This window comes from Dermacentor variabilis, chromosome 1 (assembly GCF_050947875.1).
Source record: "Dermacentor variabilis isolate Ectoservices chromosome 1, ASM5094787v1, whole genome shotgun sequence".
NCBI lineage: Eukaryota > Metazoa > Arthropoda > Arachnida > Ixodida > Ixodidae > Dermacentor > Dermacentor variabilis.
This window is the reverse complement of record NC_134568.1, coordinates 47,356,016-47,368,640: the sequence shown is the minus strand read 5'-3', so window position 1 is coordinate 47,368,640 and position 12,625 is coordinate 47,356,016. Positions and strand designations below refer to the sequence as shown.

At 46.2% G+C, this 12,625-nt stretch overlaps 1 protein-coding gene across 8 annotated transcripts in view; it reads right to left on the bottom strand.

Moving 5' to 3' along the window:
- Window positions 1-11,523, bottom strand: part of LOC142577164 (carnitine O-acetyltransferase-like) — a 41,850-nt gene extending 30,327 nt beyond the window's left edge. For 4 of the 8 annotated variants that reach the window (XM_075687077.1, XM_075687081.1, XM_075687080.1 and 1 more), the window contains exons 1-4: window positions 11,241-11,523; window positions 6,977-7,063; window positions 5,354-5,472; window positions 1,768-1,821 (exon numbers count right to left, since the gene is read on the bottom strand). In XM_075687077.1, the coding sequence (XP_075543192.1) occupies window positions 1,768-1,821; window positions 5,354-5,472; window positions 6,977-7,063; window positions 11,241-11,390 (410 nt within the window). In that variant the 5' untranslated portion in view covers window positions 11,391-11,523. The remainder of the gene's footprint in view (window positions 1-1,767; window positions 1,822-5,353; window positions 5,473-6,976; window positions 7,064-11,240) is intronic. The other 4 variants (XM_075687084.1, XM_075687083.1, XM_075687078.1 and 1 more) reach the window with 4 other exon arrangements.
- Window positions 11,524-12,625: the final 1,102 nt, after the last annotated feature.

Here is a 12,625-nt window from a genome sequence, read left to right as displayed (position 1 = left end):
CCACTTAAGTTCGGATTGAGAAGAGTGCAGAACGGAAGAGACGTTTTTTTTTTGTTGTTGTTGTTGTTTAGTCGTTTTAGTGTGCTGTGAAACCATGGGGATTGTTTCCGTTCATTAATTGTTATGGCGGGAACGTACAATTTAACCACACGCAAGAATTCAGATTTAAACAGTAACCAGTTAGACTCAAGTGAACAAAGATAGAAGTCAGCTGCGAATCTATCATAAAAGGTTGTTAAATCTCGGATCATGCCGTCACAATCGCCTCTGTCGTAAAGCGTGAGTGTTTTTTTTTTTAGTTTTTGTTTGATTGGATATGTGGCATGAAAAAGAAGCGTGCAGTATCTTATGGTCGCTGAGGCCATTCAGGTACGAGATAGGGGACAGGTTATCACGGTGTGAAGTTAGCACCAAATCTACAAAATAACTGAGTTATGGAGGTTTTTTTTCTTCTAAATCTTACTTAAATTTAAAAATTGATTTTTAATGGATAGCTGTCTTCTTTAGCTAGATTACTCGAGGAGGCGGATATTGCTTGCACGACAACTTGCATACTTGACTAATTAACATATTTTCGCTAATTTACTTTTTGTATCCTATCACTTTAGGGCACATGCGGTTTACGAATGGAGACGGCGTATTTGCCAGACATGTCCGCACTTAAGCTGGATTCACACGTAGGGACCTGCTTCCGCGGGCGAGCATCACGTGAGCTCAGTGCCGCCGAATCACGCTGCTGGCGGCGCGATTAGTTGCAGCTCAGCCACTTAACGCTAGCCTGCGGAGTGATTCAGCGATCTGTTCCATCAGTGAATCCAGCTTTAGAAGAAATTCTGAGCCAGGTACCAGTTTCAATTCATGCTTTCTCAATTTGTACCACGAAATGTATAGGTGTTTCAGTCAACGTTGTCCTGCACTGCATAAGAAGGCGTGTTGCTTTTACAAAAATTGTAAGCGCAACAACAGTGCATTTTGCCGCAAAAATTTCACAGCGCTTATCTAATACCGCTGTCAGGCGGCCGCTTTAGATTGCGATCGGGCCTGATCCGCACCGACTGCTACTAGGCGGTCACTTTTGATCGTGATCTTGCTCGATCCGAATATGGTCGGACAATCGCGATCTGTGCATCGCCATCGAACCTCTTGATCGTGATCGAACGTCTTGATCGCGATCGTAAGCTGAAGACCATGTGGTTCTGAGAGCTGCATGCAGACGATCAGCAGACGATAATAGTTTTTAACATAATGGCAAACGAAATAAAATTTTGTTAAAAAGAGATGGTCTTACATCACAACTTTTACGGCATATTAAATAAATTTAATTATTGCTTTGGACCCACTAGCGACACCTAGTGCGCTTGAGCTCACCCAAAGTTGATCCGGATCGTTGGACCGTGTAGCAAAGATCATTGTCGATCGCGATCAAGAAATTTTATCCGGATCGGGCTCGATCGCGATCGAAAGTGGCCGTGTGACACCGGTATATAATAAATGGCGCTACTTTAGATGTCCCTTGAGAACTCAGCGGCTTCAATTCGTAAGCTGCAATACGTGCCCTACAGTGACGTTATTTTTTAAAAAAAGTTAACTATTGCAGTTCTGGCAATAAGTCAATTGGCGGTTTCGATTTCTCGAAAAAGAAAGAGGGCTGTGCTCTCTGAAACGAGCGATTTTAAAAAATTATGTTAAGAACTAAAAAAAAACAGACAGTGGGTATTTAGCCGGAAGACAGAAAGACTAGTTATAGCAGATATTGTTTATGCGTACCTGTCGATTAAGTCCTTGAACTCCAGCATGGCAGCCGTCATCTTAGCAGCGAATCTGTTCATCGGGTCAAATAACCGGGAACCATTCATATGCAACTGTTCAACTTGAGGGGGAAAATATTTGTCCTACCCCTGTTGCTTACACAGTTATAAGTATGTACATGAGGGTGACTGAGTGATTTTACAGCATACTACACCTCGATGTTTTTTTTTTCGACGAGTTGTATTTAGTGCGATAACTTCTATGTCAAATAAACAAAAAAACTGGCGAAAATAATTGCATATAAGATTACAGACGCTTAATAGCGCACGAACTATTAACTTCAACTACTAATTACCATATTACACAATCTATTCGTAATTGAATTATCCTAATGTGAGCAGAGGCTCGGTAATGTCAGAAAGGACGCAATGCCGAAAGATGGATCGGCGATGCCACAAGTAAGTTCCTGCGCCAGCTCCCTGTGACGTCACAAGTTTTGGCAGCGTGTTCACGCCACTGGTTATCCACTGTAGTATATAAAGAGGAACACGATGCGTTCCGAAGTATACCCGCCGTGGTGACTCAGTGGCTGTGGTGTTAGGCTGCTGAGCACAAGGTCGCGGGATCGAATCCCGGCCACGGCGGCCGCATTTCGATGGGGGCGCACTATCTGTTGTGCGCGCCGTGCCACTATTTTCGGCAAGCAACCTCGCGATTTATCTTACATGGTGTGCACTGAATAGGCCCATGGCCAAAAGCGAAGCACGCGTACACTTCTGTTGGACTTAATACTCGAATGAGGCCGACGCATCGGAAGAAATTATGAGAAATCAAGAACCAAAACGACACAATCGTTGGGAAAGACCGCAACACGATACGTCTGCTTTCTCCTCTATCAAATTTCTTGGCCCCTTCTTGCCACACCTGGTCCTCGCTCCAATAACGTGCCATACTCAATCAAATCAATCAGTCAGTGATATTCCTTTGCAAATACGTTTACGAGCGTTAACTTCGGTGACGCCCAGATTGGAACTTTTATCCCCAATTCTTCCCACTCCAGGTCTCTGAATACCTCCTGTAAACACGCTGTGAATAGCATTGGAGAGATCGTGTCTCCCTGTCTGACGCCTTTCTTTACTAGGATTTTGTTGCTTTCTTTTTGGAGGACTACGGTGGCTGTGGTGCAGCTATAGATATCTTTCAGTATTTTTACATACCGCTCGTCTACACCATGATTCCGCAATGCCTCCATGACTGCTGAGGTTTCGACTGAATCAAACGCTTTCTCGTAATCAATGAAAGCTATATATATATATAAGGGTTGGTTATATTCCGCACATTTCTCTATCACCTGATTGATGGTGTGAATATGGTCTATTGTTGAGTAGCCTTTACGGAACCCTGCCCGGTCCTTTGGTTGACAGAAGTCTAAGGTGTTCCCGGTTCTATTTGCGATTACTTTAGTAAATACTTTGAAGGCAACTGACACTAAGCTGATCGGTCTATAATTTTTCAAGTCTTTGGCGTCTCCTTTCTTATGGATTAGGATTATGTTAGCGTTCTTCCAAGATTCCGGTACGCTCGAAGTCATGAGGCATTGTGTATACAGGGTGGCCAGTTTTTCTAGAACAATCTGCCCACCATCCTTCAACAAATCTGCTGTTACCTGATCCTCCGCAGCTGCCTTCCCCCTTTGCATAGCTCCCAAGGATTTCTTTACTTCTTCCGGCGTTACTTGTAGAACTTAAAATTCCTCTAGACTATTCTCTCTTCCATTATCGTCGTGGGTGCCACTGGTACTGTATAAATTTCTATAGAACTCCTCAGCCACTTGAACTATCTCATCCTTATTAGTAATGATATTGCCGGGTTTGTCTCTTAACGCATACATCTGATTCTTGCCTATTCCTAGTTTCTTCTTCACTGCTTTTAGGCTTACTCCGTTCCTGAGAGCATGTTCAATTCTATCCGTACTATACTTCCTTTGTCAGCTGTCTTACGCTTGTTGATTAACTTAGAAATTTCTGCCAGTTCTATTCTAGTTGTAGGGTTAGAGGCTTTCATACATTGGCGTTTCTTGATCAGATATTTCGTCGCCTGCGATAGCTTACTGGCATCCTGTCTAACGGAGTTACCACCCACTTCTATTGCACACTCCTTAATGATGCCCATAAGATTTTCGTTCATATCTTAAACACCAAGGTCATCTTCCTGAGCTAAACCCGAATACCTGTTCTGTAGCTTGATCCGCAATTCCTCTATTTTCCCTCTTACCGCTAACTCATTGATCAGCTTATGTACCAGTTTCTTCCGTTCCCTCTTGAAGCCTAGGCTAATTGTAGTTCTTACCATCCTATTTTCACTGCAGAGTACCTTTCCGAGCACGTCCACATCTTGTATAATGCCAGGGTTAGCGCAGAGTATGAGGTCTATGTCATTTCTAGTCTCGCCCTTCGGGCTCCTCCACGTCCACTTTCGGCTATCCCGCTTGCGGAAGAAGGTATTCATTATCCGCATATTATTGTGTTCTGCAAACTACTAATACCTCTCCCCTGCTATTCCTAGAGCCTATGCCATATTCCCCCACTGGCTTGTCTCTAGCCTGCTTCCTGCCTAACCTGGCATTGAAGTCGCCCATGAGTATAGTGTATTTTGTTTTGACTTTACCCATCGCCGATTCCACGTCTTCATGGAGGTGTACGACCTTCAATTTGTACCTCTTATTAAGGTTAACAACAAGACCTGCCACCCTCTCGTTAATGCTATAGAATTCCTGTATGTTACTAGCTATATCCTTATTAATCAGGAATCCGACTCCTAGTTCTCGTCTCTCCGCTAGGCCCGGTAGCATTGGACGTGCCCGCCTTTCATGACTGTATGTGCTTATTTTGTCCTCCTAACTTCACTGATTCCCATTTACTGCCCTCTAATTCCTCCAATAGCACTGCTAGACTCGCCTCGCTAGATGATGTTCTAGCGTTAAGCGTTGCCAGGTTCAGATTCCAATGGTGGCCTGTCCGCAACCAGGGATTCTAAAGCACCCTCTGCTGCGTCGCAGGTCTGACCGCCGCCGTTGTCAGTTGCTTCGCAGCCGCTGGGGACTGAGGTTGATTGTTGTATTCATATAGGAGGTTGTGGCCAAGTACTGCACCAGGGTGGCCAATCTTGCTCTGGTGAGGGAGTGCGTTACCGATTCTGCTCACCGGGATCAGGCCGCACTCCAGGCCTGTTTATGCAATTTTCTTTTTTTTTTAAATCCGGTGGAAAATTGCGCGGCACTGGGATTCGAACCACGGTCCCCTTGCACGTGAGGCGGATGCTCTACCTCTACGCCACCGCTGCACGTATTCGCTTAACTTAATTAATAACTGCTACCTACACTCTCTATGCGCAAAGTTTCACTCTATTCACTTGTCTGTGTGGATCCATTAAAAATCGCATATACTGAACATCGGATGAAAGGGTAGATGAGAACTCCAACAGTTGACGCTGCAGAATATATATATACTAGCAGCCTAGGACGTGCTAGGACGGGCAGACCATTGTCCAATAACGAGGCGCGATGTTTGCTTGAAAAACGTGAAGCACGCGCATGCGCACTGACAGGAGGAAGTCCTCTTCCGAGGTGAACGTCTGCCGGGGAAAGAGAGCTGCCGGGCTTGAGTGCACCGGCAGGGGAGTCCGCACGTCCAGGTACGCCGTGTTTAGCCACCACTCGTCCAGCTGCGTAGCAGTACACGGGTCGGTCGTACGTTGAGTTTCGTGGAAAAAATATGTCGCTTCAAAACAGAGTTATTCAGTGATACACCAGTTTCGAAATTGCGGTTCAAACTCCTGGCATTCTCCAGGTTGCAATCTCTGAATAGACCCTCTTCGTAAATGTAAAGTTGTATTTCCAGCGGGGCAATTTGCCAAGTTAATGGTGGCGTTGTCGTATACGAGCACACAGTGCTCGTCTTTCGAAATGGAAATCATGATGAAATCATGAGTAAAAGGACATGCCTAATCATCTGCAGTTAGAAAAAAAAAAAAGAACAATAAGCGTCGTCTACACTTGAACCACGACCGGCGCCGCCATTACTTGGGGCAAATGTGCAATGCAGAGAAGCGTACTTGCGACTTCGGAAAAGGGCCATCATGTGGCAGCGAGCAACAACGTTGCTGAATGTTTGTTCGATTCTCGCATGATGAAAAGTGATCGAAGTGACAAATTCGTGTAACAAAAAAGAGAAGAAAGCTGCCCCCCCCTCCCCCATATTTGCAAATTATTCATACATCTTTCTTTCTCTCGTTGCGGTGCTAGAAAATATGACACTTGTCCATAGGTGACGCCGCGACAGTACGTCAGCAGAACTCCCTCCCCCCGGGTGCTCAGCGCCAATCACTGTGTCCGAATTCTGAAACACGAGAGCCTGTGAGGAGTTTCGAAACTGATATGATTGAATAGTTCTAGCTCAAACGTTCATCAACCGTCGAGAAATTATGAGAAGTTATACTGAATTTGAAATAACTGTTTGTCGACTTGCACATTGCAGCGCGTATTCAGTTTTTCGCCTCCGCGACTTGAGCTTGATTCTGGCACATTTCGCTTCCAATCCGCTCACGTCATGATAATACGTGGGAACATACTGTTGTGTGGTATTATAAGTATAAGAGACTATAGCTTGGTAGCTAGCCGCCTCTAGTAGTAATTTCGCACTGTTGGTACGAAGCTCAGTGTGGCCACTCCTGTCCGCCTTGTCTGTACTTTGCGCTGTACCTGACTGAACAACAAGCCCAACTGTCCGCACTTTTGGGATTGTGCCGAGCACGTAAAGTGGTTCTTTCAAGCGGCTTTTTCATATATCATTGTTCTTTCGGTACAGTAATAATTAGTGTGATAGCAGGGGGACAGATGTGCATTTTAAACGAAAATTGCTATCTTGCATCTGCCCGCTACTATATTTTGTGCAAAGTGTATAAACACAAAGTATATATTCGCACGAGGCCCCCGCGGTTTTGTTGCCAGACAACCGGCGCGCGCCCTCGCTTGTATAGTAATTCACATGCTACATGATCTAACCACCAATACAGAAAGCACCGTGGACGTTACATGCTCACCTATATGCGCATAACGTTTCGGAAAGCACGAGCACACACGAACCGACTATAGCCCGAGAAGTCACTCGTGCATTCTGTTCAAGATACCAGTTATACCGCTGTAGGAGAGCGCGCGCCGTGCGCGTACCCAGTTGTCCAGACGCTTGAACCGGTAGGTCAGCATCCTGTGCAGGTACTCGCCCTCGCCTCCTCGTTCCCCCAATTTGTCGATCGCCTGCGAAGAAGGCAAGCTCGTTGCGGGCATTCTCCGGCGGCACGTTCGACTCGGAGCACAGACGTTCATCTCGAGACATCAGATGCTGTCGCGTGTCATGCATACGCGGTGATCATTTCTATGTTTTCCGGATTTGTTTATTTTTTTTTTCAGACCGCCTGTTGCAGACAACATAATTATTGTCCCCAAACTGGAAATTATACCAAGAGGCGGACATTATTTGCGCGAGAAGTGAAAACACATATTCAACTAATTAACAAAAATGCTCTAATTAACTTCTTAGTTACGTTATGGCACTTACTGTAATTTACGAATTGTAGCCGGCCAGTTTGCGAGACGTATTCAATTGAAGTGCACCCTCCAGGATTGCACCAGTTTAGTCGGTGTATGGCCTTTTCACCGCTCAAGCGTGTCCATGCGATCGCGCGTTGACTGCCTGTTTTTGTCACGGCAACTAGCGCGCCGCGCTAATAAAAACTTTAGATTCACCGAGCTATGCCGCTGTATACAAGTCCGACTGTCACAACTCGGGTGGATCATGGTATGCGTGCAACGCAAATAATACGAGGACTCGGTAATTCGCCGTTCTACAATGGGATTATTCGAATCAACCCAACTGCATGGGGCAACAGAAACTTTGAGATTTATTCGCAACGTGCGTTGTGTGGAGATGGGTTTGGGGCTCGAGGCTCACCCAGCAGTCAAAAGTCAGAAAACGGGCACAATGCTCCTCCACTCCGCTGCGCACAAAAGACGCTACAGCAGGTTTCATCAACTCTCCGAGATGGCGCAGAGAAGGCTGCAGAGGTTGCCAACAAACACGTACGGATACACCACAGTGTGGCAGTCATAGCTTACGGGCAAAGGCTCACTGCGAGATCGCTCGAAAACCCGCCACGGCTAGCGGTGCACCAAGCGTGAGAAGTCGTACGCGGGTCTAAGGTTCCACATCGAACTCGCAGTGGGCCTGTCGCCTGTGGAGCATCTACCACGGCGAGGAAGCGCACACGGAGATCCAGAGCTCGGGGGAGAGTGGCCCCGGCGTGGCTATCACGGGGAGGCTAATCAGGGCACACTTCCAAGCCGTGATTCGCCCTCGACTCCGGGAGGGGAAACTAAACTTGTTCTAGTCGGAGAGGCACGGTTTGTGCGGTAAAGTATAACTCCGGTGCGCTAGCCACGTCCGCCATGTTGCCGCTGGGGCGGCGGTTCCCGGAGATCGAGCTTGGCGAATGGCTGACATTACGCGCAAGCTGGGGATGAGGGGCGGAAAGGCAGCTCGATTGGCGCAGTTGTTACGCGAGGTTGCTACGCATTTATACGTTAGAAAGAGGCACAAGATAACCGGGATTAGGAAGGGCGCTGGACAAATGTTTAGTATAGAGCTGGTGTTTATTGGAAAAGATCACATCATCTCTCACGAATGTTCTCTCTCCCTCTCTCTCACACAGTAAATCAGAACATCCACCAAATATATTTTGACGTGATGATTTCCAATAGACATTAGTAGTGAATACCCGCCCTGCGTCCTTCCGTATGCTTGTTATTTTATGCTCGTTCCCTAACGTCCAACAAGAGACCTGGCTTTGTTTATCTGGAAGTCGGCTACGCGCTTTCTTTCGACTAATGTCCTTGGGCCGAATACACTGTAGGGGCAACAGACAGAGCGGGACTGGATATGCTCGCTGTGTTTCTAGCGTGCGTGTGCGTCATTGTTCTTATATATATATATATATATATATATATATATATATATATATATATATATATATATATATATATATATATATATATATATATATATATATATATATATATATACTATATATATATATATATATATATATATACTATATATACTATATATATATGTACTCTGACGAAGGCTGGTCCACCAGCCGAAAACGTTAAGTAAGAAAAAGAAGTCTCCCAAAAAGTTCGTCGTCTCTTTCCTGCGTATATATATATATATATATCTTGCACCGTCGATTAGCCGCGCAAAGCAAATACGAAGCCAGAAATGCAACCGATTTCGCGGTCTGAACTAGCAGCGTATACACCTAAGTGAATTCGCCTTCGTTGATTGCCTCAGCTGCATGTCTTCGCGCGCTCCAGAGGCATGATGTAGACTACAAAAAATGGACACTGGCGCAAAAGATAGACACAGAGTGTGCCAGACACAGAGTGATGCCCTACGTAGGACAGTAACTAATGTGTTTAATTTTATGGTTTTGTCAAGGTTTATGGCAATGTTGTGCTTAATATGATGGTTTCGTAAAAGTGTACGACCATGTGAACAGGACGTGTGTGCCTCTGCTGTTGTCTGTGCCAGCGTAGGGGCGAAGGACTCCCTCAAGCCATCCTTGAATGGCTTTTCCCTTCGCCTCCCATCACATGTATATGTGATAAATCAATAAAGAATCAATCAATCAATCAATCAATCAATCAATCAGTATTGAATTTAAGAATCGCACGCCAACTATCCCAACAAGAAGTTGCGACTGCGCCTTTGGCGAACGCGAACGCGGTATGGTTCCGAGCGTGGCGCGTTCGTGCGCCTGAATCTGATAACCCTGACGCATGAAGTTTTGGTAAGAAACATTGCAAAAAGTTTCTCGATCATGTGCAATTTGCCGTGCCGCAAAAGTATACCAGGCAGCATTCCGCGTTTCCTGCTGCGTGGCCTTGTTGCAGTAGTCGCTGTCATATATGGTTCGACTTCAAAAAATATATATATACGTATATAAGTACTCTGCCTGTATTGACATGTTCCAAAGTTCATTTTCTGTGTTCTGTACACGTGTAGATAGTCATGTTGTTTGATTAACTCCCTTTTATGCCTGCCTTCTCGTTTCCTTTTTTTTTCTCTGTTTATCTCCCTCACAGTGTTTTGTCTGCCACATTATTATTATTATTATTATTATTATTATTATTATTATTATTATTATTATTATTATTATTATTATTATTATTATTCATGGCATAACAGTATACGTTCTTGCTTTGCTTCCTTTCTGCGATTTTCGTCTGTATTTGGGTAAGCGCTAAAGTTGTGTCGCTTGGGGTGGGGGCCGCGGACCAGACACGTGCTCGTTTCGCAACACCCTACAGCACAATACACATGTTAGCGGGTAAATAGGGCTAAGGGAACACGGAAAAGTGAACCAGACCCAGTAGTGTAGAAAGACACGTGTTTCGGGGGGTGGGGGTGGAGTGTCCCCCTCCCCTTGCCCTCCTTGGCTACGCCACTGGCCAGAGCTGATCACAGCGGGCTGCACAGCACATGGAAGAGTGGACAGGGGTGCTTTCATAGACCATTCTATATTCGCTTTTACGCCGATTCGTCACTGAATGGCGCGGAATAAACGACCGTCGCGCAGTCTTGTCCCGAAACCCAAATTATCTGCTATGGAGCCGTTGTCTTTGACCAGAAAGGGCCGACACAGTGTTCGCACACGGCTGGCAAACCCAACCCGTCCCGAATTAGGCGGACGCGTTTGTTGCGAACTCACAGAGAACGGAAGTTCAGTGCGTGTACAGTCGGCTACAAAAGTTCACGGGGCGCGGGTTTCGCGGCAAATGTAAATTTATACGTTCTCTTAAGGAATGTCACTTCCGATTTCGTGGATCACGGTGTAGTTCGAAAAGACTAAACTACACGCTGAAACATTCAAGTCAAGACTATGCGGCCAGGCTTCGCGGGAATTTGGCATTTTCGCAAATCCCGTCTCCCGCACGCTTTCGTGGTCGGCTGTTACTTCGTACAGCCATAGCGCCCGTATGCTCGATGCTCGGAAAGGCCTTCTCTCTGATGGAGGAAAACGTGGTTCGCCACTCGCGAATCACTTTCTCCGAGAACGAGGGCTTTTTCCTGCACATCACTTCGACACGCGGGCCTTTCTGCGGTCCCGGCATCGCACGTTGCTGCTCGGCCGGCGCCACAGCTCCGCCTTCAGGCACCTCCTCAAGTTTCCGGATGGGCTGTTGTACAAATAGCAAATGCGTCTGGCTACCGCTGACAGCCACGGGCCCTGTGACCGCCTCCACTTTATCTCTCTCCCCTTTGTGTCCCCTTCCCCAAAGCGCTGAGACGTGCTCCATAGAGGGCCGCGGAAGATAGCATCCTTATCCGCGGTTCACAATCGCCGTCTCTCTCTCGCGAATGGTGCGCGCCCACCTTTCGAGAGGCGTCGAGCTCCTGCTCGCTCAGTATGGGCTGCAGCGAGAGCCACAGGCGCTCGAGCGTCTCCTGGAGCGGCGGCACGGGCAGCTTGGGCAGCTCCTTCTGGCGCGACAGCATGATGCCCTTGACGGCCAGGGACGCCATGGCCGGCGGGCGCCGAACCACCGGCGGCGCGCCGCCGTCGTGGCTGACGGGCCGCCTGCCGCGAGGAACGACCGCTGCTACGCGACGACGCGCCGCAGGCCGCCGCGGTTGCCCATCGCGGCAGCTGATGATGATGATGATGATGATGACCCTCAACCGTGACGCGACGCGGGGGGACAAGAGTAGTAGTGGAATGCAAGAAGGAAACGTATTTTGCAGTAACGAAAACTACATATCTCTGGGAAATGGATGATGCTGGAAAAGTAAAAATAAAAAATAAAGCGCAATTTGGCAATCAGACAAGCGAAATGACGATGATGAAGCCTCAATTAATGGCACAAACCCACAACGGGGGATAGCCCACGAATCGGGTGGTAATATGATTGAAAAATAAAATAAATTACTTAATGAGTAGATAAGTTACACACAAACAATGAATAGTCCAAGATGAGAAATAAACTGTTAATGAAGAAGATAAAGTAGTGTTTAATACGATAGTCAGCCTTGCCTTGACAGGAGTAATAACAAGAACGTATTACTGAAATACATAACGTAAAGGGTATACTTAAACATGAACAAGTTAAATTTTGAATCATAATGTTAATAATATTTTAACTGTGAATTTGTGTTTTTACTTTTTTAATTTTCTAAATTGGGAAGGAGAAGTAAATCAATTATGGTAACTACGAAATATTAATAAGGCAGTCTTTTTGTGTCACATAGGAAATTATGAATCGCTAGGCAAACGTTCATGTGGCTGTAGTCTAATACCGTTGCTCCAAGGAAGAGTATATATAACGGTTCTGCTTGAAGGCAGTCCTAGATTTCGAAGCGGAATTTCTAGACATCGTTTTCGATGAGTAGAAAGCCGCCGACACGATAATAAAAAATGATCGATGGATATCGGCTCATCGCAGAGGTAGCATAACGGGGATACCGCCAGACCACATCTGTGCAAGTAAAAATTAAGTGTTGGAATACGGCAACGGGGGGGGGGGGGGGGGGGCAGCCTTGTAAATGATACTTCGAATTGCCGGTTAGGACACCGTTGTCGGTTCCAAGAATAATTTAGATGCATAAAGTCTGTAGATTTTGCTAATGAGAGGCCTTCTTTGTCTTCGGTCAAAGAAAACTGCCGATTGATTGATTGATTGATTGAGTAACTTTTATCATTGCAGCCGATATCTGGCTGCAATGATGTGCGCAGTTGCCGGTAACACAGATATCACCGGACC